General features: G+C 61.7%; 1 protein-coding gene across 10 annotated transcripts in view; it reads right to left on the reverse strand.

The window, feature by feature from the left end:
* Positions 1–2: 2 nt before the first annotated feature.
* The window catches only part of RAI1 (retinoic acid induced 1), a 121341-nt gene continuing 97234 nt past the window's right edge, over positions 3–24109 (reverse strand). For 6 of the 10 annotated variants that reach the window (XM_049110284.1, XM_049110288.1, XM_049110287.1 and 3 more), the window contains 4 exons: positions 10595–16142; positions 6259–6352; positions 1951–2000; positions 1514–1806 (listed from right to left, as the gene is read on the reverse strand). In XM_049110284.1, the coding sequence (XP_048966241.1) occupies positions 1780–1806; positions 1951–2000; positions 6259–6352; positions 10595–16126 (5703 nt within the window). In that variant the 5' untranslated portion in view covers positions 16127–16142 and the 3' untranslated portion in view covers positions 1514–1779. The other 4 variants (XR_007410797.1, XR_007410798.1, XM_035716910.2 and 1 more) reach the window with 4 other exon arrangements.

Genomic DNA, 24109 nt, shown 5'->3' on the forward strand with positions numbered 1-24109 from the left:
ACTTCCAAAACAATCGTTGTATCTTTATTGACTTTTTTTTTTTCTGAATGCAATGACTGTTTTTTACTCTTAAGGAAAATAAACATCTTTTAGAAACAGCTCGATACACACAATCTTCAGTGTGAAGCAATATACTAATAAGAACACTAGTCGTCTTAACATTTACAGTCTTCATATATATTATATATATGTATATGTATACATATATATACACTATATAACGAGGCCAGATATAATACACACGTTTACCATTTTACAGTCATATGTACAGGAAGTTGCTAGGGCAGCCCCGGTCTGGGGGCTGCGTCAGGCCTATCGAAGCGTGGACAGAGCTGAGGACACGGACGGACAGGCGGACGGACTGGCGGGGGCTGGCTTGGGCCCGCGGTGGCTGCATGGGGAAGGCGGGCATCGCCGCGGCCCCCTTCCCGGCAAGGGCCCCGTGCTGAGGGACGCACGACGCGTGGCGGCGGCGACACACGGGAGAAGCGAGCATGTTCCCAACATATATACATTCTATGTAACATATATATAGAGGGGTACACAGGTTTGTACACGAATCTAGCGCTGTCTCTGCTCCCGTGCCGAGTGGGCGCTGCGGTCCCCGGAGGCGGGTGGTCCTGCAGAGGGATGGCCACGCGTCCACCGGAGGCGCGCTCTGCTCGCCACTCCTTTCCTTCGTGTTCCCGGGGGCGCTCCAGGGGTGGCGCGGAGGACTGGAAAGGGGACGACACAAGCCAAGGGGGTGCCCCAGCCCCGCCCACCCCCGGGGAGCCCGCACCCCCTGAGCATGGGTCCGGGACTTCCCCGGCTCTGCCCAAACCGCGCGAAGTGGTGGCCGAGGCTGGGCGGGTGGGAAAGGGCGCTGGCACGCGATTGGAAAGGCTCCTTCCCAAGCCCCCGGCCTCCTACCCTACGCGGCCGGCCTAGTCCTCTCCAGAAAGGCTGGGGCTCCTTCCCCACCCCCACCCCTCGCCTCGGAGCCTGGAGCCGCCCTCCGCCACTTCCGGGGCCCTTCGGACCCCCACCCCCACCCCCAGGCGCTCAGCTGCAGGCCACTCCGGCTGCGGCGGCGGCAGCACCCACGTGGAATGTGTGCCACGTCGTCTTGGAACCGCCAGGGGAGAAGCGTGTCCCCAGGCTAAAGGCGTCTCCAATCCCCGCCGGAGCCTGGGTGCCCCAAGGAGTCTGGCCGCTCCGCGGGCTCCCCCTCTCCAAGCCTGGCCCGGGGTGTGGGCGGGAACGCCCTGTGTCGTCCTGTTCCGGGAGCAGGCGGCTCCGGAACGTGTTTTCTAACCAACCCGGGACCGCAAGTTTCAGCCCTAGGCGGCCAGATCCAAGATCCGGAATCCGGATCAAGGATCGGCTCTGGACCCGCGCTGGGAGCAGCTCAAAGGCCCGGGGGCTGCGCAGGCGGCTCCTCTCCTCGGCGGCGGCGGGCGGGCGGGCAGGCGGGCTTCGGCGGCTTCTCCGGCCGTTGGGGTCGATTACAACGGCAGCCTCTGCGGGAGGAGAGACGCCCGAGCGCGGGTTATCCCGGGCGGCGGACACGTGCTCGGGGCTAATTCCTCCCAGCCCCGCCCCCGGCGTGGCTCTGGCCCCGGGCGCGAGTCTCCCTGGGAGGCCCCAGGCCTCTGGTCAAGCCCAATGTTTCTCTACCCCACCCTGCCTCCGTCGCCTCCGTGCCCATCGTCCCGTGCCCCTGCCTGCCCCTCCTGTCCCTCACCCGGGGTGGCTCCCTCCTTCAGGACCTGTTTCGTTATAAGGCGGTCTTTATGATCAGCGTGTGCCAACCTGCCCCAAAGGCTGCAGATAAACCGCGAATAATAAGGTTTTGGGGTGGACAGGTAGGGGCTGGGTCCTGCTGCGGGTCCGCAGGGCAGGGTGGGGAGAGGGGAGGGGCTCCCCTCCAGCCAGGACCCCCTCCAGGGAAGGCTTGAGGTCACCTACCTTATGTTTGGGACACTTCAAAGAAAAGTTCTCTTCCATGAATATGCAACCTGCCACCGAAAAGAAGTTTGGGTGGTTAGGGCTGCTGCTGGTGTCTGGTCAGGGGGCCAGGCGGGGAGGGGACCCAGTGCCCATGATACCCTGGGCTATAGAGCTTCTTTGCAAAAAGTAAAGCAGACTGGCTTGAACTTCTCCAAGGTCTAAACTCCCATCACGGCTAAACTGGCCTCCACCTGCCTCCTGCCCCACCGGCCGGTGGGTGCTTGCTCTCCTCTCACTGGAAGGTCACTTGGGAGGACAGCCCTGACTCCCTGGCTACAGAAGACCCCCCCACACCCATCTCTCTCCCGCCCCTGCCCCACCATCCTCGCTTGGCTGCACTTGTCACTTCCTCCTAGAGGTCTCTGGCCCACAGGAAGGCAAGCTTCGTGCCTTTGTGCCAGCTCTGCCTTTTGCCCCGGATGCATGCCCAGCGCCTAGAAGGCCTTGATACCCAGTGGGTTGATGGACGGGGCGGAGCAGTCACCGGTCTGGATTCAAGTGTCAGCTACTTCTTTGAGCTTGGTCTCCACATCTGTAAAATGAGCCCGATGCCACCTGTGTCTCTAGCATGGGGACTGAGGAGGGCAACGTATATAAGCCACCTGTACGTGTGTGACTCAGGGTGTGCACTCAGGTCGTGGGTTTGTCCCTGGCAGGGAGGGGGCGAGAAGGGGAGGCAGACCTGAGTCTGGGGCAGGGGGAAGACTGGGGACTTGGGTCTGAGTGAATCCCAGCTGGCCCTGGTCAGCCCAGGGGAACAGAGGATGGCTGAGCATGGCCAGTTCCTGCCGCCCACTTTGGCCCAGGGGTGTGCTGTTATCCCAGCAAGTCCCCACTCCACTGCTTGCTGCCATCTCGGGAGGCCCTGGCTTCTGCCCCAGGAGGCCCCGTCTGCCAGTTGCCTTCTGGGCTCACCCCCCTCCTTCCCATGCCCTGCTGGCTGGCCATTGTTCTGAACAAACCCCAAACCCATAAATAGCCAGAGGCCTGAGCTGGCCAAGCAGGTCCTCCCCTTCCAGCACATTCCTCCTGCTCAGGCTGTGGCTCTGTGCCGGGCATCAGGACAGCCTGGTGGCTGGTGAGCAGGGCGGGGAGGCAAGGGCAGATTCACGGGCCGAGGGCAGGGCTGGGAAGGCTCCAGGCCTGCGGCTGTCTCCCCTTTTTTCCAACCAACCCCTGCCAGAAGCTGGGGAGCCTCAGACTGGAAACTGCCTGTGAGTTTCTGCACTTTAGGGCGAGCGGCTGGAGGTAGATCATGAGTTTTTCCTCTTCCCTGTGCTCGGGCAAACCCAAAGCGGTTGTGAACTCACAGCCGCCGCAGAGCACTGAGCTATAAAACCCGGCCTGCTGCACACGTGGTGTCCCTGCCCCCCACCCCACTGCAGGCCCTACCTCAAGGGCTGGGGTATCCGCAAGGGGAGGGCAGGAGGTCACCGCTTCCAAAGCCGGCCTGCTGGGCAACCCCCAACACCCACCCTGGACATGCTGAGGGGAGCCGGAGGGAAGGGCCAGGTCATCCATTCCTGGTGCCTGTCCTGGTGTCTGCACCTGGGGAGCCTGGGGCCCTGCTGCCCAAGTGGCCCCAGGCCCCGAGTGTGGAAAGGCTGAGACAGGCCGCGTGGCATGTGGGCTTCTGCCCACGGTTCTGAGTCACTGAGCCCCAGAGAGGTGCTCCTCAATGGGGTTGAATGGACTGGGTTTGCGGGGGGTGGGGGGGTGGGCAGGGGAGGGTAGAGGGGGGCAGCCCCGGTGCCCTGAGGTCTAAGAGCCTGACACCTGGAGAGCCCCACAGACCTCTGCTTGGCAGATCTGGGGCTTGGGTAGGTGCACGGGTCTGATGAAGGCCTGGGGCTCCCGCCTGCCAGACGCTGGATGGCTTGCCCAGGCCCTCAGATCCTCTGCTCTCCCGCCCCTCCTGCTCGGCCATGGGCGCCCTGGCCAGCCTTCCCTGCCACCCTGGAGCACCCGGTCACCTCGCCTTCCGGCTGCCTGGCTCACTTTCTCCCAGCTTGTCTGGCTGGTGCCCCCGCCCTGAATCCCTGGCCTCTGCAAAGCGGCTCGGGAGCTCCTCTGGGGCAGAGTGGAGTCTCCAGGGCATCTGGGCAGGGCGCTGAGTTGTGTGGTGTGCAGCCTAGCCCACGGGGCATGAGTGCCCACAGGGAGCTGGAGGGGCAGAGCGCACAGCCCAGTGTGCCAGGGACCGCCGTGTCACCAGGGACGGGCCCTTAGGCTGGCCAGCGGGGCCGGAGCCCAGGAGCTCATATAGCCTCAGCACAGCCCGGTCCTGCCTCATAGCCGCCCCCCAGCATGCAGAGGTCAGGCGTCTGGCCCCACACCTCCCTCTGTCTCCCCCAGCCTCAGGCCAGAGCATTCAGTGCCCCTGAAGTCTCCACAGCAGTGAGCCTCTTCCCCACCGGGGTGGCTGCTGTATGCCATCAGCTGTGATCGATCGAGTCAGTGTCTCACGTGGCCAGCTTCCAGGCCCCCTTCCTGAACCAACCCCTGGGGCTCTATGGACATCCCTATTATATGGGGGGATCCTTCGAAGATGTCATTTCAAACAGCCTGGTATGTACGTTCCACCACTAACCAGCTGCTGTGTACCTCCTCTGACCTGGCCGGGCCTGGCACCAATGTCACCTCCTCCTCCAAGAAGCCCTCCTAGATTCCCTCCCAGCTCAGACAGGATGTCTCTCTCCCATGGCACATGCACACTCCACCCTGTCTGGTCTCCAGAACTGTGGGCAAGGATCATGAGTTTCCTGTCCTTCCCAATCACACGTGAGACCCCAAGGGGCTGGACAGTATTGGGCTGAGAGAGAGGGCACGGCCTGGTCTGTCCGTGCTGCTCAGTGCGGCCACGGGTAATGCGGCCTGTCTGTAAAGAGGCAACAGGGATCGTGCAGGGGCCTGGCACGGACTGGGGGCTACATTAATCATGGCAGAGGGAGGGATGCGACTTGCGGGAGCTGTCACTGGGGTAAGGGCACGTGTCTGGGGAGGTGGCCGAGTCCAGTTAAGATCTGGTCCATCTGGTCCATGCTGCTCAGAGCGGCAGGGCAGCCAATGAGGAGCCCCACATCCTGCTCTAGCCAGCCCCTCACCGCTCGGAGCTAGCAGCTCACCCCGGCCAAAGAACTGTCACCGCTTGGTCCTGATGTGCTCCTGTGGATGGCTTAGTTGGGGCCACTGCTGGCCCCGGACCAAGCGGGCAGGTGGGGTGGCACAGGGAGGGGTTCCTTTGGCCCGGGGCACAGCCAGCAGGCACTCAGGTGCGGAGGAGGGGTCCCCAGGCTGTGGGAGGGCCTGCTGGAAGCGGTCTCTGCTCTGCCATCCATGAGGCGGGGGCAGGGGGGCAGGGGGAGGCGGCCAGAGTTGGGGGGGGGCTGGCCCCAACAAGACTGGGGCTGCACAGCCTGGGCGGTGTTGGCTGTACTGCTCCCTGCTCCCAAGAGCCCCAGCAAGAAGAGATGAACGAGCTGGGGAGCCGAGTGCACAGGCATCATGAACCCACCCAAACCCACGGTAAGAATGGCCTGGGCCTTGAATCCCGGCCAGAGCGGCCTCGCACGCCACCCAAGACAGGCCCTCGTCAGGACCACGATTCTGCAGATGTAGTCTGTTTTTTGAATGAAGTAAGGACTGTGTGTGAGCTTGGGTTTTCCTGTGTGGCCGATGAGGCTTGGGGCTCCCGGATCTCTCTGGCCCGTGCAATCTGCTATTCCGTGCGCCTGGTGATAGCAGGTGCTCGGTGAAGGCTGTGCTACAGGTGAGAGTGAGTGGGAGGAGAGGACGAGGGGGAGAGGGTGTGGGGAGGCCTGGTCCGGCCTCCAGACCCCATGGCCGGGTCAACCCCTGCAACTAATATTGCCTGTAGCCAACCGGACTGAACCTCCTCTCCTCCTACCTCATTTGGTTTTTGTTGAAGTCTATTTTTACCCAGTGAACTATTCAGTCTTCAAAGGCCCAGCCCCAGTACCCCTTCCTCTCTGAGGCCTGAGAGCCTCCCCAGCCCCTGGCACTCCTAAGCACTCCTAAGCTCCTGGCTCTTGGGCTACCCTCCAGCCTGCACTGGGTGCCTTTGGGTGTTCCTAGAGCGGGTGGCTTGAGACTGATGAATCTCCTGCAGTATAGGTCGCAGTCGAGAGAGGTCCCAAAGAATTGGGGCAGGAGAGGAGGGAAGCCGAGGGGGTCAGATGGAGAGTTCAGGGGGCAGTGCCCAGGGTCCCCTCTAGGGCCTTCCTGGCCCCGGGGGCCGGCTCTTACCCGCATCGCTGGCACACGGGTAATGGTAGGTGTGGGTGCATCCTTTGTGGCAGCACCCGATGGTGGCCCCGGCTTCTTGGCAGCTGGAACAGGTCTGGGGAGGAGAGAGGGAAGATGGGGTGAGTCTGTGGCTGAGGAGACTGTCAGGCCCCTCATGGACCCCCACCTCCTTTCCCTGAGAGGGTCCCTGGGGATCCATACCAGGCACAAGTGCCCCGGGGGCTGATTCTGTGGCAGCCCCAGGCTAGCACCTTGGATGAGGGGACCCTGTTGGTGCGGGGAATGTCAAACCTCGCCAATAAACGTCTAACCTCATGGGTTCAAAACCCAGCTCTGCCATTCTGCGTTGCGTGACCTCAGCCGGTCAGTCAAACTCTCCATCCCACCTGTGCAGGGGGACCCGCCTCCCCCGGCAGGACATCGCGAAGAGCAAGAGGCAGACGCCACGTGCCCAGCAGATGAGGCGAAGCTGGCTGTGGCTACAGCGGGCGCTGAGGGGGGTTCTGTGTGCAGGGCACCGGCGTGTCCCTCCCACCGGCTCCGCCCCGCAGCCCTCGAGGTGGTAGGAGTCAGGAACCGCACTCTAGACAGTGAAACTGAGGCTTCCACTCCAGGCGAGCGTGGACGCAATCATCATCATCTTCTACCCTTTCTGGCACCACATGAGCACTGAGCCCAGAATGGAGCTGTCCCACCTGCCGAGAGGCCACCCCCTCCCCAGGTCCATGGAGGAGAGGACACAGTCTCCCGAGAGGCCGAGCTGACGTGCCCCAGGCCCAGCCCAGCTGTCTGAGAGGGACGCAGCCGGGACAGCTGGGCAAGGCCAAGGTGGGCCCCTGAAGAGTGAGACAAAATCTGTGGCCTGGAGAGGGACAGGCAGGGCCCCAAATCACACAGACTCCAGAACTGCAGCCTCGCTGTACGGGCTGGGGAGTAGATACAGCGGGGAGCAGGGCAGTGGCAGGCCCAGGCCCTGGAGCTAAGCCACTGGGACAGGTAGTTCAGGATGTGCCCCGCGTGCCTGGAAGCAGCCTCCTCATAACCAGATGATGTTGATACTATCATAATTCCACCCAGGTTACCAATGAGAGCTCAGAGAGGCTGAGCAACCTGCCTGAGGGCACACAGCTCACGTAAGTGGCTGAGCTGGGCTTTGAGCTGGCAACCACCACCTCGTACTGCTCCAGGAGGGGGTGGGCTCCATCGCTGGGGGAGTGGGGAGGTGCAGGGAGTTGGGGGGGTTGGTATATTCTGGAACATCAGATTTTCATACAATGCCTTTAGATGGGCTGCTTCCTTCTGGTCAAGGCTGAGACCTCCTGGGGCAATTATTCCCTCAATTTCTGGCCCACAAAGGGGCAATAAAGCAGGAGTGGGGGCCCAGACCAGGGCCAAGCCCTCAGGTGGTTTGTTGGGGAACAGCCAGAGGAGCAGCTTTATGCCACCTCACTTGCACTGAGGCCCTCCCACAACCCATGAGCGGCATTCCAGACACAAAGAAATCGAGGTACAGAGGCAGAGGTCTTGCACCCTTCCGACCCCAGCACCCGGGCTCTGAGCCCCTGCTCCCCCTCAGGGCTTGTGGACCTGCCGTAGATCCCAGGCTGGTGGAGGGGTGTTGCTACCCACTTCCTAATAACACCCAGTGAGAGGTATATGCCTGCATCGCTGGCATCCATGGGCAGGCCTCACCCGGAGAGGAGATGGGGTGCACAGTAGTTCTGGGTGAGGGGCAGGAGGTTTGTGGGGGTTCTCAGGAGTGGATAGAGAAGAAAGAGGGCTGTCCCCGCAGAGAGCAAAAGTGAGGCCAAGGTACTAACAAGCATGCCAGGACTGGGCCCCTCCTGTGCACTGGGGAGTGGCCCTGCGGCCTTTCTGATGGGGTGTGGCCATCCAAGGCCCCCAGAGTGCAGTGACTTGCTGGAGTCACAGAACACACCCTCAGCAGAGCTGAGATTTGAACCCAGGTCTGTGTGTCTCCAAGGGAGCATGCAGCCACTGAGCTGTCAAGGCAGGGAGCAGCCATGAGGAGGCCGAGGCTGCAGGAGGGGAGGGCACAGAGTCGTGACCCTCAGGAATCCCAGAGCCAGCCCACCTCTCCAGGGTGTTCTGGGGCCATGGTCTGCTCCTCTGGGTGGGGAGACGCTGCTTTAATGTGCCCCTCTGAGGCTTACACCCTGGCCCCAGCCCTAGCCCAGGACCATCTCTGGAGGGCAGCCTGTTAGATTCCATTTGAGCTGCCTCGGGCGAGGTAGGAAGATGCAGGGGGTGAGCTGGGAGGCCTGCTGGGGTGTGTCTTCCCTCTACCCCCCCACCACCGACCTTCCCGGGGGATGCCCCCAGGGGCGGGAGGCCACTAGGCCACTTCTGACATAGGACGCAGCAGGCAGAGGTGGGCCACCTGGGCGGAGTTCCAGCTCCAGCAAGCAACGGCTGTGTGACACCTGGAAAGCACGGTGCCACTCTGACCCTTGGCTCTCTCATCAGTCCAGCAGAATGTGAGTGCAGGTCGCTGAGGTGAGACCAGAGCACCCAGAACAGGCTGGGGCAGGTGAGCAGCTTATTAGCCCATCACGATGGGTACAGGTGACTTGGAAAAGACTGGATGGAGCCCCGGCTCAGAGAAGCATAGAAAAGCAACTCAGCCTGGCCCAGAGCCCTGGAGGCAGGGAAGGTCCTGGATGTGGGGCCTGGTGGGGCACCTGTCGGAGGAGGGAACTGGTGATCTGAGGGTATCACTTTTTAATGATGGAGGAGACTTGAGCCTATTTCAGGATGGCTGGGAAGGAGCCAAGAGTCAGTGACAGAGAGGGAGAGAGACAGAGAGACAGAGAGAGAGAGAAACAGGGGTGGGGGGAGGAGAAGCATGAAAGTAGCAAGTGTCCGTTGGAACTGGGGTTTCTTCTGTCAGGCTAGGGGCCGCTGGGCAGGACATCTGGGCAGGGAGAAGTCAGTGGAAGGTCGGTGCAGGAAACCAGGGGAGGCCGAGGCCCTCAGGTACAGGAGCTGGTCCCAAGGGGAGGGGGATGCATGAAGTGGGATGGGCGGAGTGGGTGGGGGCAGGGGCCCCCAGAGATGAGATGGCAGAAGAGGCGCTGCAGAGCCAGGGAACGTCACATCACAGGAGTGGCCGTCACATCACAGGAGTGGCCGTCAGTGTGTGTGTGTGTGTGGGGCAAGAGCACAGGCCCAGGGAGAGGATGCTGAGCCCCCATCCGGTCCCAGCTGCCTGTGCCCTCCGGCCATCTGCACCCCTAAGGGAGTGTAAGGAGCAAGGTGGTGCCCCGGCATCTGGAATGGCTAGCGTGCCGCAGCTTGGCCACTGTTACGGGTTCTAGCAGGGGACTGTTGCTGAGCGCTCAGGCAGGCCAGCTTCCCAAGGGCAGGACCTCACTGAGCCCCGACAGCCCCTATGCACCGGGAGGCACCGTGCCCACCAGAGATGAGGATGTGCAGGTTCAGAGTGGTGAGCCCGCGCCCAGAGGCGCACGGTGGGTGATGGGCAGTGCGGGGATCTGAGCCAGAGGCTGCCTGAGGTCTTGCTCATGGACCTCCATGACTGGAGGGCCTTCCTGAGCATTCTGTGACTGTTGGTGAGAGGTCCCCAGACCACCCTGCCCAAGGGGCCGCAATCTGACCACGTGCTGTGAGGCTCTCTCTCTAAGCCCAAGCTCCACCTCAGTGGCCAAGCAGACAGGTGAGCACTGGAAATGGGGTGCCCGGGCAGCCTGGGTGGCTCAGCGGTTTAGCGCCGCCTTCAGCCCAGGGTGAGTTCCTGGAGACCCAGGATCGAGTCCCAGGTCAGGCTCCCAGTATGGAGCCTGCTTCTCCTTCTGCCTGTGTCTCTGCCTCTCTCTCTCTCTCTCTCTCTCTCTCTCTCTGTGTCCCTCATGAATGAATAAATAAAATCTTAAAAAAAAAAAAGAAATGGGGTGTCCTACCATTTAAGGCCCTCCTGACGTTCGATTTTGGGAGGCCGCCTGTTCTTTGGGGCCTTGGCATGTCAGCTGGTGGCACAGGGCAGAGTCAGGTGGGCGGTGGGTGGGGGGCACTGGAGCAGGAAGATGCAGGGTGTGTGTGTGTGCTGGGTGCCAGGCCAGGCAGGCCAAGGGGCTGAAGAGGGAAGTTGGGCCCAGGGGTGGGCAGGCCTCAGGTGTCCTGCCTCAGCCTCAACTCCACCCCAAAACTCCCCAGACAGGAATGTGTGATCGTAGGTGTGTCTGGCCCAGACCATGGCTCTGGAAAGATGAGGGGGCTTCCCAATGGTCCACCTGCCTGCCCGCCTGCCCGTCACGTGGACCCCGAGCTCCCCACCCCAGCTGGGCTGGACTCTTACCATGTCCACGGCCACCTTCATGGCCTCCTGCAGCCCAAAGAGCTTCCCAGCTACCAGGTAGACCCCGCCCGTCCACACGGCGCAGGCCTCGTGCACCCAGTGCTCCTGGGTGTCCCCGCCGGGCTCAGCCGGTGGCTCCTTGCTGCATTCGTGCTTGCGGCTCTTGTCGGCCGGGGCTGCCTCCTCGCCACCGTCCCCCCGAGCGTCACAGCAGTAGCAGCTCTGCAGCCGCCGCGACAGGCCCCGGGCGCTGGTGCGCAGCGAGCCCTGCTTGGCGGGGTCGGCCGGGCCCTCGGGCCTCGGGGGTTTGCCAGCGGCAGTGGCGCCGGTGGCGGCCACACACTCGAGGTCTTTGAGTGTTCTCTCGAGGGGCGGCGAGGCCTCCTCGCAGGTGCCCTCTGGCCGCACCTTCTCCTTGAGTTTTGGCTTCTTTTTGGGGAGGCAGTGTTCGGGGTAGTAGGGCCCACAGAGGTCCCCGAGGTCCTTGAAGTTGGCCGGGTTTTGGCAGAGGCAGCAAACAAGGCAAGAGGTACTCAAGGCCTTGGAGACCACGGGCCCCAGATGCATGGTGGAAGAGAGGGGCAGGGAGGGCCGTGGCTGCAGGACGGAGCCTCCAGGGAGCGTGGCCAAGGAGGCCCCGGTTGCATCCAAGGAGAACGAGCATGAGGATGAGGAAGAGGAGGCGGAGGAGGAAGGCTTCCTGTGGGGCTTGGGCTCCTCCCCTGGGGAATTGACAACAGTGCATATGGTGGTGAATGCGTCTCGCTTCTCCACCCGCACAAAGGGTGAGAAGGCTGGGGTGCGGCTGTCCGCTCGAAGCCGCTTGCAGGAGGAAATGTACTTGAGGCGGATTTCAGGCTCTGCGGGATCCAGGGGCAGCACCTGCTGCTGCCGCCGCCGCTTGGCACGGCCCTTACAGGGTGAGGAGGTGGTGTTCTTAGCCCGGCCCCGGGTGAGTCGCTTTCGCTTGGAATAGCTGCTGTAGTTGGCATGGCCTGGCTGCTTCTGTGCCCTTGTCTGGGGCTGACAGGGCCGGCCCTCAGGGGACTGGGAGGCCAGGCCCAGCTCCTCCGTCTTTGGCTTCTTGCCTCCTCCACCAGAGCTGTCCTCCCCACCCCCCTGAGCGCCATTGGCCCTGTCTCGGGGGGTCAGGAGCAGAGCCGGGCCTAGATGGGGCCGCTTCTCCAGGGGACCTTTGGGGAGTCCAAGGGCTCCAGCCCTGCCTTTCCGGCTTCTCTTCTTAGGCGCCAGGGCAGTCCCCCCGGGCAACAGGGCCTCCGGGGACGTGAAGGCCTCAGTTTTGAAACAGTCAGTCGAGGACAGTTTCTTACTGTTTAGGAGTTTGCCTTTTAAGGATCTGTTGGTTGGATTTCTGCATAACGGGTCGGCCCCAGGGGCTGCTGGGAGCTTCTGCCCAGCGCCCACATTTAAGAGACCTTCTCCTGCCCCAACTGGGCTGCCCCCGGCACTCTTGAGCCCACGGTCCTTCTCAGGGAGAGCTGGGCTCACAGGGTTACCGGGAGGGGCCCCCGGCGCTTTGCACGCAAACTTCTTCAGGCTGGGCGAGGTGATCTTCTGCACGATGGCCTCCAGCTTCAGGCCGCGGCCCTTCCGGGGCGGAAGCACCTTGGTCTTCATCGCCCCCTGGAAGGCCGCCCTTGAGGCCAGCTTCAGGCAGGCGTCGGGGGCCTCTGGGGGTGGGGGCTTCACGGCGGGCTCACTGTTACCCTTGGGGGGCTTAGTCTTCTTGGGAGAAGACATCCTCTTGAAGAGGCTGGAGGGGTCCTCGGCCCCCTCCTCCTTCACGTCCCCCCCACTGCCGCTCCGTAAGACCAGGTTCCGCTTCTTGGTGGGGACAGGCGCCAGGAAGGACGACTTCCTTTTGAGCGCATGGAGGGGCCGATCGGAGAGCTTGCTGCCCGTGCCTGGCTTGGGGACCCTTGCCCGCTGGCCGGCCCTGCCCTCCTTCTGGGGGCTGCCCGAGACCTTGAACGTGGCCGGCAGGTGGTTGTTGGCCAGGAGCTTCTTGGTGGCTCGGCAGTTGGGGAGCCGGCTCTCTGAGGGCCGCCGCCTCTTGGAGTGGAACACCTCCTGGGTTTTGGTGCGGGACCGCAGGATCATAGAGCGCTGGTCCTTGCCCGGGGTGCCGGGAGAGTCTGTCTCCTTGGTCTTGGAGCCCATGGGGCTGCTATCCGAGGCCACCGGCAGGGCGGCCGGGTTACTGGGGCTGGACGCCGCCTTGGGTGACGGCTTGCCCACCCGCTTGCCAGACTTGAAGGCGGCTCGCTGCTTGCCTCCCAGTTTGTCCGGGGGGGCGGGTGTGGTGGTCAGGCCTGGGGGCCCGGGTGTGCGGGGCTCGCTCAGGGCGGTGAAGGAGCGCGTGCACATCCTGGGGAGCCCTTCTGAGGCCCCCCGTCCTGGGGCTCCTGCTCCCTCCATCTGCCCCTGCGGGGGCCCTGTGCAGGATTCAGGGAGCAAGAGGTCTTTGGGCAGCACTGGAGCCCTGCATGGGGAGTCCTCGGCCTCGGGCAGACCCCGATGTACCCGCCGGCTCCGTAAGCTTTTGCCGCGTGGCACAGGCTCTTTCTTAGCAATGGGTGCCTCGGGCACAGCGGGCTTGTTCGGCTTCTGGGCCAGGGAGGCATCCGGGGCCAGGGTGGCTGAGTCCCCCGGAGCTAGCACACTGTCAGGGCCTTCTTCGCCCGGCTTCATGTGGGACAGGGAGGACTCAAACCAGCTCTGGACCTTTGACTCGGCACCCACAGTCGGGCCCAGCAAGATGACAGAGTCCCCAGAGAGGTGGCACGGGGGGCCCCAGCCGGTCTTGCTGTCCAGCACCTCCTCTGCTTCCTCCTTGGTGCACATCAGTGGGGCCTTGGGCGACAGCGGGTCCTGCAGGCCAGGCCTCTGCTCAGGGCTGCCCAGGAGCTCACACAGGGAGGAGTACTCCTCCTCCGCCTCCAGGTCCTCTTTCTGACCGGTGGGAGGCAGTAGGGGCAGGTCCCCAAAATCGGTGGCAGAGCAGCAGTGGCGGCTGTCGTCCAGCCACCGGTCAGCCTTGGCCACCTCAGGGCACTGCAGCAGCCCACCCACCTCCTCCTTCACCCCGCCCGCCTCCTCCTGCTCCGAGTCCCGAGGTACAGTGGCCTTCTCCCCCGGGGGCTCCTCCTCCTGGAAGCCTGGGCAGGCCGAAGCCTCATGGGCACTCTCCTTGCCCACGCCATCCGTGGCCTTCCCACCCTGCTCTAGGCCCTTGGTGAGCTCACTGGGGTGCAGGCCCCACCGGGGACACGCGTCCCCCAGGTTCTCCTCGGGCCAGGCAAAGGGGTTGGCGCTGTCCGCCGAGCTGGCGGTGGTCGTGTCCGGGAAGCAGTCAAAAGCGGCTGCGGCGGGGTCTGCCGTGGCTGCCCCGAGGGTGGACTTGGTGCCGAAAGAGAGGGCCCCAGTTGTCTTCTTGGGGTCAGGGGCGGCGAAGCCCACAGAAGGGTCTTCAAACAGCCCTGGGCTGAAGTCCTTGGCGCTGCCACCCTTGTCTAGCTGCAAGGACTCAGGCAGGGCCTCTGGCTCCCCTGGCCGCGGCCACGCATTCTTGGCCACTGAGTCCAGGCAGGCGCTGTGGTTCTCCAGCGAGAAGGGAGGCTTGCTGGCGTCCTTGGCCAGGCTGGGCGCCTCGGCCCAGGCCTTATCAGCCTTCTCGCCAATGGCCTCCTGCAGCCCGAGGATCTCAGAGGCCAGGTCCTCCTGGGCCAGGGCGCTGAGCAGCAGCCGCGGGCAGTCCCGCTCACCTGCCACAAACTTGGAAAAGCTGTCGAGCGGCAGGGTGCTGTGCAGGCTCTGGAAGGAGTCATCGGATTTGGTGGACATGTCGTCAGGTGAGGTCACGGAGCAGGTGGACACTGACTCGGGCTTGGCCTTGGAGTTACTGTTGACCCTGGCGGGGCTGCTACGGGCCTGGTTGCAGTAGAGGAAGCTGCGCTCCAGCGGGTCCTCAGAGCCGCTCAGGTAGTCGGTCTCGGGCGGCTCGGCATGGGTGGACTGCGGCGTGCTGCTCAGCGGTTCGGACAGTGGCGTGCCGGCTGGCTCGGCCGAGTAGCCGCTGCCCTCAGGGCTGCAGTGCTGGCTTTTGTGCTGTTCCGGGGTCCTGGACACCAGGTTCTTGACGCTCTTTTTCTGTGGCGCCGCGGCCTTGGAGAGCAGCAGCTGCTGGACGGTGTTGGATATGTTCTCCACCTGGGATGTCAGAGCTGTGAGGCTCTGCAGGCTGAGGTCCGAGAGCAGGTTCTCGGGGAGCTTGTCCTTCTGCAGCGGCTTGCAGTTGCCAGCCTGGGTGTCCACCGAGCTAGCAGCGTCGGTCGGGGACGGGTTGAGCAGGGGCATGAAGTGGCTGTGGTCCGTGATGCCCGCGGGGAAGGCCCCAGTGCTGAGCGGCTGCTGGTTGTAGGGAAAGTTCTCCAGGTTGGGCATCAGCGGTGACGGGGTGGAGCTGTAGGAGGGCGAGCGGCCCACAGAGCGTGCGGGTGAGTGGCTGGAGCTGGGGCTGAAGGTCTGGTAGTACTGCTCTGGAGTCCTGACGGCCGCGTCCGGCTGACAGTAACCCGGGCCCTGCTGCCCGTAGTGTTGGTACTTGGCGAGGTTTTGGTAATGGAGGGTTTCCTGGGCATGGTGCCGGCTCTGGAGGGCCTGCTGCTGCTGCTGCTGCTGCTGTTGCTTCTGCTGATCGTAGCTCAGGCGGCCAGACTGGTAGGCGTGAAGGTTCTGGACCCGCTGCCCAGGGGCCAGGCTGGCGTTGGGGGCCAGTGGCCTGTCGTGGGGCTGAGTGGACGGTGCGGTGCAGCTCTTGTAGGAGTGGGCGCCCTGCCCGCTGCCCTGGCCCCCCTGGCCACTGGATGAGTAGGTGGAGGAAGCAGGGAAAGACTGTGAGTGCTGGGGGAAGTGGCCACCCTGGGGGAAGGGCAGAGGCGAGGCCATGTCGTTCTGCAGTTTTTGCCTCTGGAGTTTGGGGTACGCCAGGGGCTGCTGGGGCTGCGGCAGCTGCTGCTGGACATGCAGGGAGTGAGTCCGAAAGGGCAGCTGGGTGCCCTGCTCTGGGTACTGCCTGCCAGGGGGCACTGCGGCCTTTTTCATCAAGTTGTCATCATATTTGCCCACGCCCCCTGGCAGGGGCTGTGGCTGGGGGGGCGGCGGCTGGGGGGCCCCCCAGGCCTGCAGGCTCTCCTCGCCCGAGTAGCGGCCAGGGTACGGGCTGCTGTCCTGCACGCTGTAGCCAGAGAAGGCCGGCCTGCCCTGCAGGGACTGCTGGGACGGCAGGCCCTTGCTGCCCCGCGCGGGGCCGGCGGGTGTGCCGGCGCCGCCCTCGAAGCCGGGGTACGGCTGCGGGTTATAATAGTCCTTGGCCAGCAGCCGCTGCCGATCGCAGCTCAGCCCGGCCTGGCTCGGCTGTCTGTAATTCTCCAGGCGAGATGTCTCCTGTGAGGTCTGCTGGTAGTTCTGTTGTTTGCCATGGAAACCACACCTTTCTCGAAAAGACTGCATGACTCGGGCTGGTTATCTGTGAAAAGAGAAAGGGAGAGAGGGAGGGGGAGGGGAGGGGGAGGGGGCGGGGGCGGGGAGGAGGAGGGAGAGGGGGAGCGATTCAGACGGGCCATTTCCCTTCCGCTCGGAGAGCTTGCCTCCCACCCCTCTCCCCGCAGCTCTAAACGGTCTCCCCTTTGCTGAGCCTCCCCACCAGCTGTGCACATATTGACAACTTCTGTGTCAGGGAGGTGTGCGCTGTAATTCCCGCTCCGACATCGCCCCGCTGCCAGCTGAGCCCGGCCAAGGGTGGCCGCGGGAGGCGCCCAAACCCACTGCCCCGTGCCCGGTCGCCCCCCGGGAGCTGCCACCCCACCCTGCTCCAGGCCAGCTCCTCCCCTGCACCCCACCCACCACTCCCAGCGCTTCCCTGCCAGCAGAAGCATTTAGCTGAGCGATTCCTGCTCCCCTGTCCCCTGGGGCCAGCTGGGTCCTGCAATGGAGTCCCAGTGCGGCGGTGTTCAAGCGTGACCCCGCCAAGCCAGGACCGAGGAAGGTTCGTCCCTGCCCCGAGAAGCCACTCACCAAAGCCTGTGGAGAGTGCGCGTACGTACACACACACACACACACACACACACACACAGGCACACGCACAAGCACACACAGGCATACAAGCAAGCCTGCGCACAGGCGCGTGCCCTTGTGCGCGCGCGCGCACACACACACACACACACACACACACACACACCTCCTCTATCACTGCCATGCCATCTGGAATCTGTCTGTTCCTTCTAGCAGACGTCGATTAGGGGCTGTGGAGCCATTGTAGGCATAAAACGTCCCCTTCTCTGACTCCCAGTAACGCAGGACAGCGGCACCTGCCTCCTGTTTTGATATCATAGGTGCGTAAACAGATTACGTGGCCCAGAGTGAGGGAGTGCATGCTAATGGGGGACCAAGCCGCAGTCCCTTGGCCACAGAGGAGAGCTCCACAGTTGGGTGGGAAGCAGCCCTAGCCCTCCTGGGCAGCCCCTCCCGTCTCCATCTCCACGGGGTCAGGACCAGGGCACACCAGGCCAAGAGCCCATCTGTTTATGATTTTAGGGGCTCGGGGCCCCTGGCGAGGTCTAACCAGCCCCAAAGCAGGATCTTGGATCAGGAAATGACCCCGGCGAAGGGGAGGGCCCTTTGGGGCAGAGCAACTGGATTCACAAAACAGGCTGGCCTACAGTGTCCAGGCTAAGAGGTTCCCCTAACTGACTGACTGGCCAAGTCACCCTAGAAGGCCCTCAAAGGAGGTGGGGGGGGGGGACAAGGAACGTTTCAGGCTCATGAGAAATCACATCGAAGAGTTTGGCAGTCAGCCAGAGAGGCCCAGGGAGATCAGGATTTACCCACAATCATGCTGCTGGTGGGTGAGCCAAGGGGCAGAAAGCAAGGCCCAGGCCCCCAGGTGGGTACCTGGGACTTTCCAGTTCCCAGCTGTTCCCAACACCAAAAGGGGAAGGGGTGGCCTGCCTCCCACAACATTCTGGGGCTATAGGAGGGACAAGAAAGGAATGAAGAGAAACAGAAGAGAGACATACACAGATATGAGAAAGAGGAGAGAAGTGGGGTGGGGGTGGGGGTGGGGGGCTCCCCCAAGAGGTCCAGCTCACTCTTCTTTCCTTTCTCAGCATTGGGGCTGACCAGGGAGGGACAGGGGAGGGGTTCCATCTAGCTGAGCGGGGCAAGTCCAGGGCTGCCAGAAGCCCCCAGGAGCCCTGTTAGCACAGCCCGGGCCCACCTTCCCTGACCTCGGCAGTCAGCTGACCCGGACTCAGGCACAGAAACACCGGGGTTGCTGCAAGAGGGGACCGGGGACCCACAAGGCCAGCCCCTGCCCACCAAGCTCGTCAAAGCCAGCAGGCCCCACGACAAGCACAGCCTGGCGGCCTTCCCGCCCGCCTCTCCCGGGTTTTATCACAGGCATCCCCAACAAGGAGAAATGTGCCCGCCCTTCTGACCCACTTCAGTCCCATCCCTGGCGGCTTGGATCAAACATTACAGGAGGCGCCTGCTGCGACACGCCAGCCCAGAGGAGCTGGAGGCGGCGCTGGGCTCTGGCCTGGTGGCTCCCAGCCAGGTAGGCAGCCCCGTGCCTCCCAACCTCCGACCTCTGCAGAGGAGGGTGCAGGCCAGACTGCCCCGGGCCGCTCGGGAGGGTGGGCGGCCCCCTTCCACCCTGGGGCAGAGGAAATGAGCAGGCGTACAACCTGGCTGGCAGTGGAAGTCACTTTTATTAGGGTGTCACTGGCTGGCGGGCAGGGTCAGCAGCAGCCCCTGGCAGGGAGGGCCTGCTCCAGAGGACGCAGCGTCGCGCTCCGCCTCCCGGCCCGTGTTTATGAGCCCAGAATGCGCAAACCCAGGCCCGCTCTGGAGGCGCAGCCTCGTATATCTGCACAAATTACATTTCGGCTTTTATGAGTCCCAGGTCGCTCCCATTTCCTGCTGAGTGTCCTGTGGATATCATTAACATTTCTACAGCTTTTTCTTTTATTTTTTATTTTTCTTCACATTCTCCAAAATGCATTACCAAAAACATCACTTAAAAAGAGAGAGTGCTATGACCAGTGTCCTCTCCCCGCCCCCCTTAATCAGTCCAGCTGCTGCGTCTTTCAATTTAGCGGAGCTGTATTAAAGGCGGGTTTCCCAATACACACGAGCAGCTGGATGCGGTGAAAGCATCTATCTCTAAGAAAAGACAGTTCAATTAAAATACGAAGAGCCCAGTGCCTGATGGAGAACGCAGGCAAAAATGCTCACCCCAACATCACCCTCCAACCCCAGGCGGCGGGAGGGGGGTTAGGGAGGGTTGTAGGAACAAAGGCATGGCATCAAAGCCAGGCTCTCCGCCCAGCTCTGGCTCTGGGAGCCAACAGGGTCCGACAGCTCTGCCAGGAGAAAATGGGGCTCTGCCTCTTTAAGAGCTGCCTCAGGCCTGCCACAGGCTCTGTTGTTATTAATTATTATGATTATGATTACTTTTCAAGAGCACTAGGACAGGATAAAGAGTGGGGAGATAGGCAGGCAGCAGGCAGGGGTGGGCAGCAGCAGGAGAGGGGCCCCTAAGAGGCCCCTTTAGCAGAGATGGTGACCTTTGAACCTGGGGAGGAGGCAGAGGGGACAGACTGGGAGTTTGGCCTCAGTGGGTTCAGCTGGAGGGAGACGTTAGGGGCACCCCCAAACGCACCCTCACGGGGCTCCTTCTGGTCCAGTCTAGCCTCCCCATCCTTGCTTACCCCACCTGCCCTTGTGGACACTTGGGCAAGGGCTGAGCCCCCGAGTTCTTGAGGGGAGGGGGGGTAAGTCAGCCTGGAGTGTCCCCTAGATAGCAGGTGAAATGCTTAGGACAGAAGTCCCTTAGGACAACTCCTGGAAGATAAGTCTTGCCAGGCACCCAGCTCGGAGGGAGCAGAGCAGGCTCAGACAGACAGGCTCTCAGGGCCGCACACAGCAAAGAGCAGGTTCAGGGCCCCAGGACTTCCTTCAGCACCGCAACGGGGCTCACTGCTGCTCCCCCTCCATCTCATCAGCCAGGAAATGGGGGTGGGGAGCCAGGGTGATGAGCCTAGCCCTCTGCCCTCCCGTCAAAGGCACTGGGGCGGGGGCACCCTTGGCTGGGAGTGCTTACTGGGTACAGCTTTGCTCAGTTTAGCACTTTGACTATTCTGGCCTTCTGGAGGAAAAGGTGAGGTTTGGAGGGCAAGAGACCTACCTTCAAGGCCACCCACAGAGCAGTTCCTCTCTCTAGGTGACCAGACCCAGAGAGTGTACCTCCCCTCCCCTGGACCCCACACCAAGAACTCCCACCCAGAGGAAGGCACTGGAGGAAGACAGCAAGAAGGTGCTCGAAGGGGAGGGCAGAGGTCTCTGCAGCCTCTGAGGCCCTGAAGGCCAGGCCACCCCCTTTTATTTGGGACCAGGGAGGACCCAGTCAGGGAGGTCCACTCATGAGCAGCAGTGGTCACTGGCCACTTACTGTCACCCCTTAACTGCTGTCCCTGGGCCCACAGTCCCTCCAGTGCCCCGGGTCAGGGAAATGGGAGTGGGGGCCGGGGGCAGAGCTGCCGCAGCTCCCACAGGTCACCGGTGGAGCCCAGCTAGGGCTGGAGGTTTTCCTGAGAGAGGGGCAGGGTAGGAGACAAAGAAGAAGATAGAAGGAGGAAGGAAAAGAGTGGACTGGGAGAAGGAAGGTTTCTGTCCCCCAGCAGTGGCTGTGAGGCCACTGGTTCCATCCCTTCCACTTACCCAAGGTTGTTTTATGACCCAGTTTCCTGATTTGTAGCTGTAGGGGAAAATGTAAAAACCCAACCCACTCCAGGCCTGCAAACTACAGGGAAAGAGAAAGTTGCCTGGGTCAGGAGGCTAGGGATGGGGCCCGGGGGTGTCCAGGGAGGAGTGAAGGAGGCAGGATCACCCGGAGCCTCCCCTATCAGTGTGAGTGATGAATACCAAGTAGGAAACCTCGAATAAAATAATAAATCACTAGCCAGCTTTCCTGCTGTCCTGTGGGGTCTCCATTGAATCCTAAGGGCCTGGCTCGAAGATGGGAAGGGATGAGCTTCCAGAGTCCACAAAACAGACAGCCAGGCCCTGCAGGTCCCAGGGACAGGTTAGGGTCTTTGGCCCTAGGGGCTGATGGGGAGGTGAGCCAGTGGGAAGAGCCCTGCTTGGGGCAGAGGGGGACCATCCTGGAGCATAAAGACTCCCAGAGAGCAAGACAGTCCCCATCTCAAAGGAAGGCCTCTCAGGACCACCGCATACAGGCAACAGCCCCAACACACTCAACATGCAGCCCTCCTCACTTGTGGGCCCCCATGCGTGCCCCACGGGAGAACTCCATGGGAGTCCAGCAAGGCCATGTAGTCCACCTCTACAGGGCCTTGGAGAGGGACCTGGGGGCTGGAGGTCCTGAACACTCAGGGGCAGGCTAAGGGGTGAGAAGTGCAAGAAGCCAGAAGATGGCCTCAGCACTCTCTCCAGATGTGGGGCAGGCCCCAGGCCAGGCTCTGGGGCTGAGGCTAGGAACCCCAGGTGAGGCAGGATCTCAGAGCTCTTTAGAGGAAGTCTGAATGAGGAGCAGAGGCTTCTGGGCTCTCCAGATGTTTGGAAAGCCTTCCTTGGAAGCCTACCAACGCTATCTCCTCCAAGGTTCCAACTGCAAAGGCCTCAGAGACCCTCCTAAGGTTGGTGAAGGTCCTGTTCTCAGGGTTCTAACCCACCAGGAGGATGCCTCACCCCTGGGGCATCCACAGGGTGTACGAGCACGAGTGCGCTGGTTTCTGGAAGTGCCAGGCCCAGTTCGGAAGCCACAACACCATTTCCAGGAGTAACCTGCGGGAGTCCCACAGCCCAAAGACTGGGCAACAGCACCCACATCTCAACTTGGGTACCTGCCTTCTAAAGTTGAGCCCATTCTGCAGCCACACCCCACTGCCGAGCTGTGTGGGTTCTGGGATGTGGTGGTCAATGGGCCCCCAGACCTGGGCCTTCGGAGCCAGAGGGGCCCCGCGGTCCAGGTGGCCAGCCAGGCATCCCCCTGTTGGGAGTTGTGGGGTAGCAAGAGGGAACTCAGCAGCAGCCACACTGTTGCAATTCCAGAGCCCCCCTGGGGGCCGGGGAGACTCACCTATTATCCCCTCCATACTCACCAATCTCTTACAGACAGTAATTGGTTTTAGATAATTTTATTCACCATTCCAGAAATAAGCAATCACCTCTCCCCATTGCTGTCAAAATGCAGACAAGGCGGTGGGGACAAGGCGGTCCTGAGTGCTGAGAAGTCATAAGCTAGGAGGCCTGCGGTTTGATGGCCTACATATTTGGGACCCCAGGTCAGCAAACCAACAGGCTGGCTCAGAGGCTGCCATGGGCATCTGAGGGGATCCACCAGGGGCCTCCCGAGATGTTCCTGGCCTTGTAGGCAGCTGCACAATGAGGATAGGACAAGATCTGTGTGTCCGCTGCCTGAGGGGAGGCAAAGGTGAGAGAGCCCAACCTCTCACCCCAGCTGTCCCTGTGTGCTACCCCATGGGCCCCGAGGGACCATGACTGCTCTGCCAAAATGGCTTCATAAGCTAGTGGCCTGTCTGGCTGCCTCCTCTGCTGGGAACAGTATTCTGGTATTTCCACAGCTTGCTTCTTCAGCTCGAAGGCTTTGCTCATGTCACCTCCTCAGGTACCCCTCCCCAGCCACAGTGTTTGGAAGAGCACCCCCTGTACTGCTCCTCCCCTATTTCTATCAAGTGCTCACTTCCCTGTAATAAGCCATGTGGCTGGCTGGCTTTATGACTGGCCTCTCCTCTTTAGAACTACAGTGCCATGGGAGCAGGCATTTTGGCCGGTTTTGTTCACAGCTATATCCCCATATCCCAGAACAATAAATATTTATTGAATGAATAATGCGTAAATGTCATATTAACCCTATGAAAATATCCAGAACAAGCTGTCGATGGCAGTAAAGAGAACGGGTGGGTGGGCATGGGGGCTTATTGCCACAACTCCTCACCCATTTGACAAAACCATCTCCTTTGGGCCTGGCTGGTGAGGCACCCAAGTGAAGCGAGCAGGTGGGGATGGAGGCAAAGCGAGGGCCCCAGGTCCCAAGTGAAGTGAGGGGGAGCCCCACGGAACTCCAGCAGGCTGCCGCCTCATGGGAATGCGAGTGCCAGAGCCTCTGAGGGCATTTTGTTTTTTGATTTTTTCTTAAAAAAAAAAAAAAATAAGTCTCTCATCTTAATGCTACTGACCAAATAAAAAGTTTAACACCCTAGGGTTGAAGAGAACCCGTCTGTGGGCTGCAGCTCATCACAAGCTCCCAGGTGTCAAACGCTGATGTAACTGGTGCACAGCGATCTTTGCAAGGGCAGAGCCAGGGCCTTGTCAGGAGAATCTGAGCACCTAGCAGGTTGTCAGTGACCCAGAACCTTCCCTGAGCCCTGGAAGGAGTCCCGAGACCAGCAGGAACCAGTGAAGCCATGGAATGGAGCAGCACGGTGAACGCCTGTGGCCCTGGGGGAAGGTAAAGCTCAGAGGTGCCCAGAGGTGGAGGAGCCACAAGGCAGGGAGGCAGGAGACCGGAGGGCCCCAGGGGTGGTAAGAACCTTGGGAATATTCCACCCCAGGCACCAGATGAGGGCCTGCCCTCACCTCCCCACCCCCACCCCTGGGCACTTTGCTGGGTCCCTGCAGGGCTCCTTGGTGCCACTTATCACAGTGGTAATTACATAATTAATGGTATAATGAGCTGTTTTAAAAGTGCCTCCCTCACCAGAATGTAGCCTGATGAGGGCAGGGACTTCTTCATCTGTTTGGTCCTAAGCTCCAAGTGCAGAAACTGTCTCGAGTAGGGGCCAGTTAAACGTTGCCTGGACATCTGGGCAGATGGGATGGGTGAGGGGCTCAGCTCTGGTCTGGGTGCACTGTTTAACCTCACCACAGCTCCAAGGGCAGCCGCTCAAAGAGAAGTGTGATGATGACAGTCCTGAAGGCCAGCCAGGACACGTACAGTAGCCAATCAGGAAGAAAAGTCCAAGCTTCTGCTGTCCTCCACACCCCCTGGGTCACAATTCCTCCCTCCCTCCCTCGTCAAGCCCATTTCTGTTCAGCTTACAGTTGGGTGGGGTGGGGTGGGGTGCTGAGGATCTAGAGGAAAAAATGGCACAGCCCCTGCCCTCCCGGAGCAGGCAGGCAGACAGAAGCCTAAGAGGCTGCGGGGTGAGAGTGGAGGTGGTCCAGGGAGGCTGGCAGGAGGGGGCATAATGATCTGAGGAAGGGTGAGGGCCCACCAGGTGGAAGGAACAGCCTGAAGCTGGACGCAGGACACAGCAAGTGGGGGCACCTGCACTTATCTTCAGTCCACCACCTCAGGTGACCCGGATGCCAATGGTCAGATGCCCTCTACTCTCATGGCACCAACCCCCGGGCAATCCTGCAAAGTCACCTCGATTTGTTAGCTGCCTG

This window comes from Canis lupus, chromosome 5 (genome assembly GCF_003254725.2).
Source record: "Canis lupus dingo isolate Sandy chromosome 5, ASM325472v2, whole genome shotgun sequence".
Taxonomy (NCBI): Eukaryota; Metazoa; Chordata; class Mammalia; order Carnivora; family Canidae; genus Canis; species Canis lupus.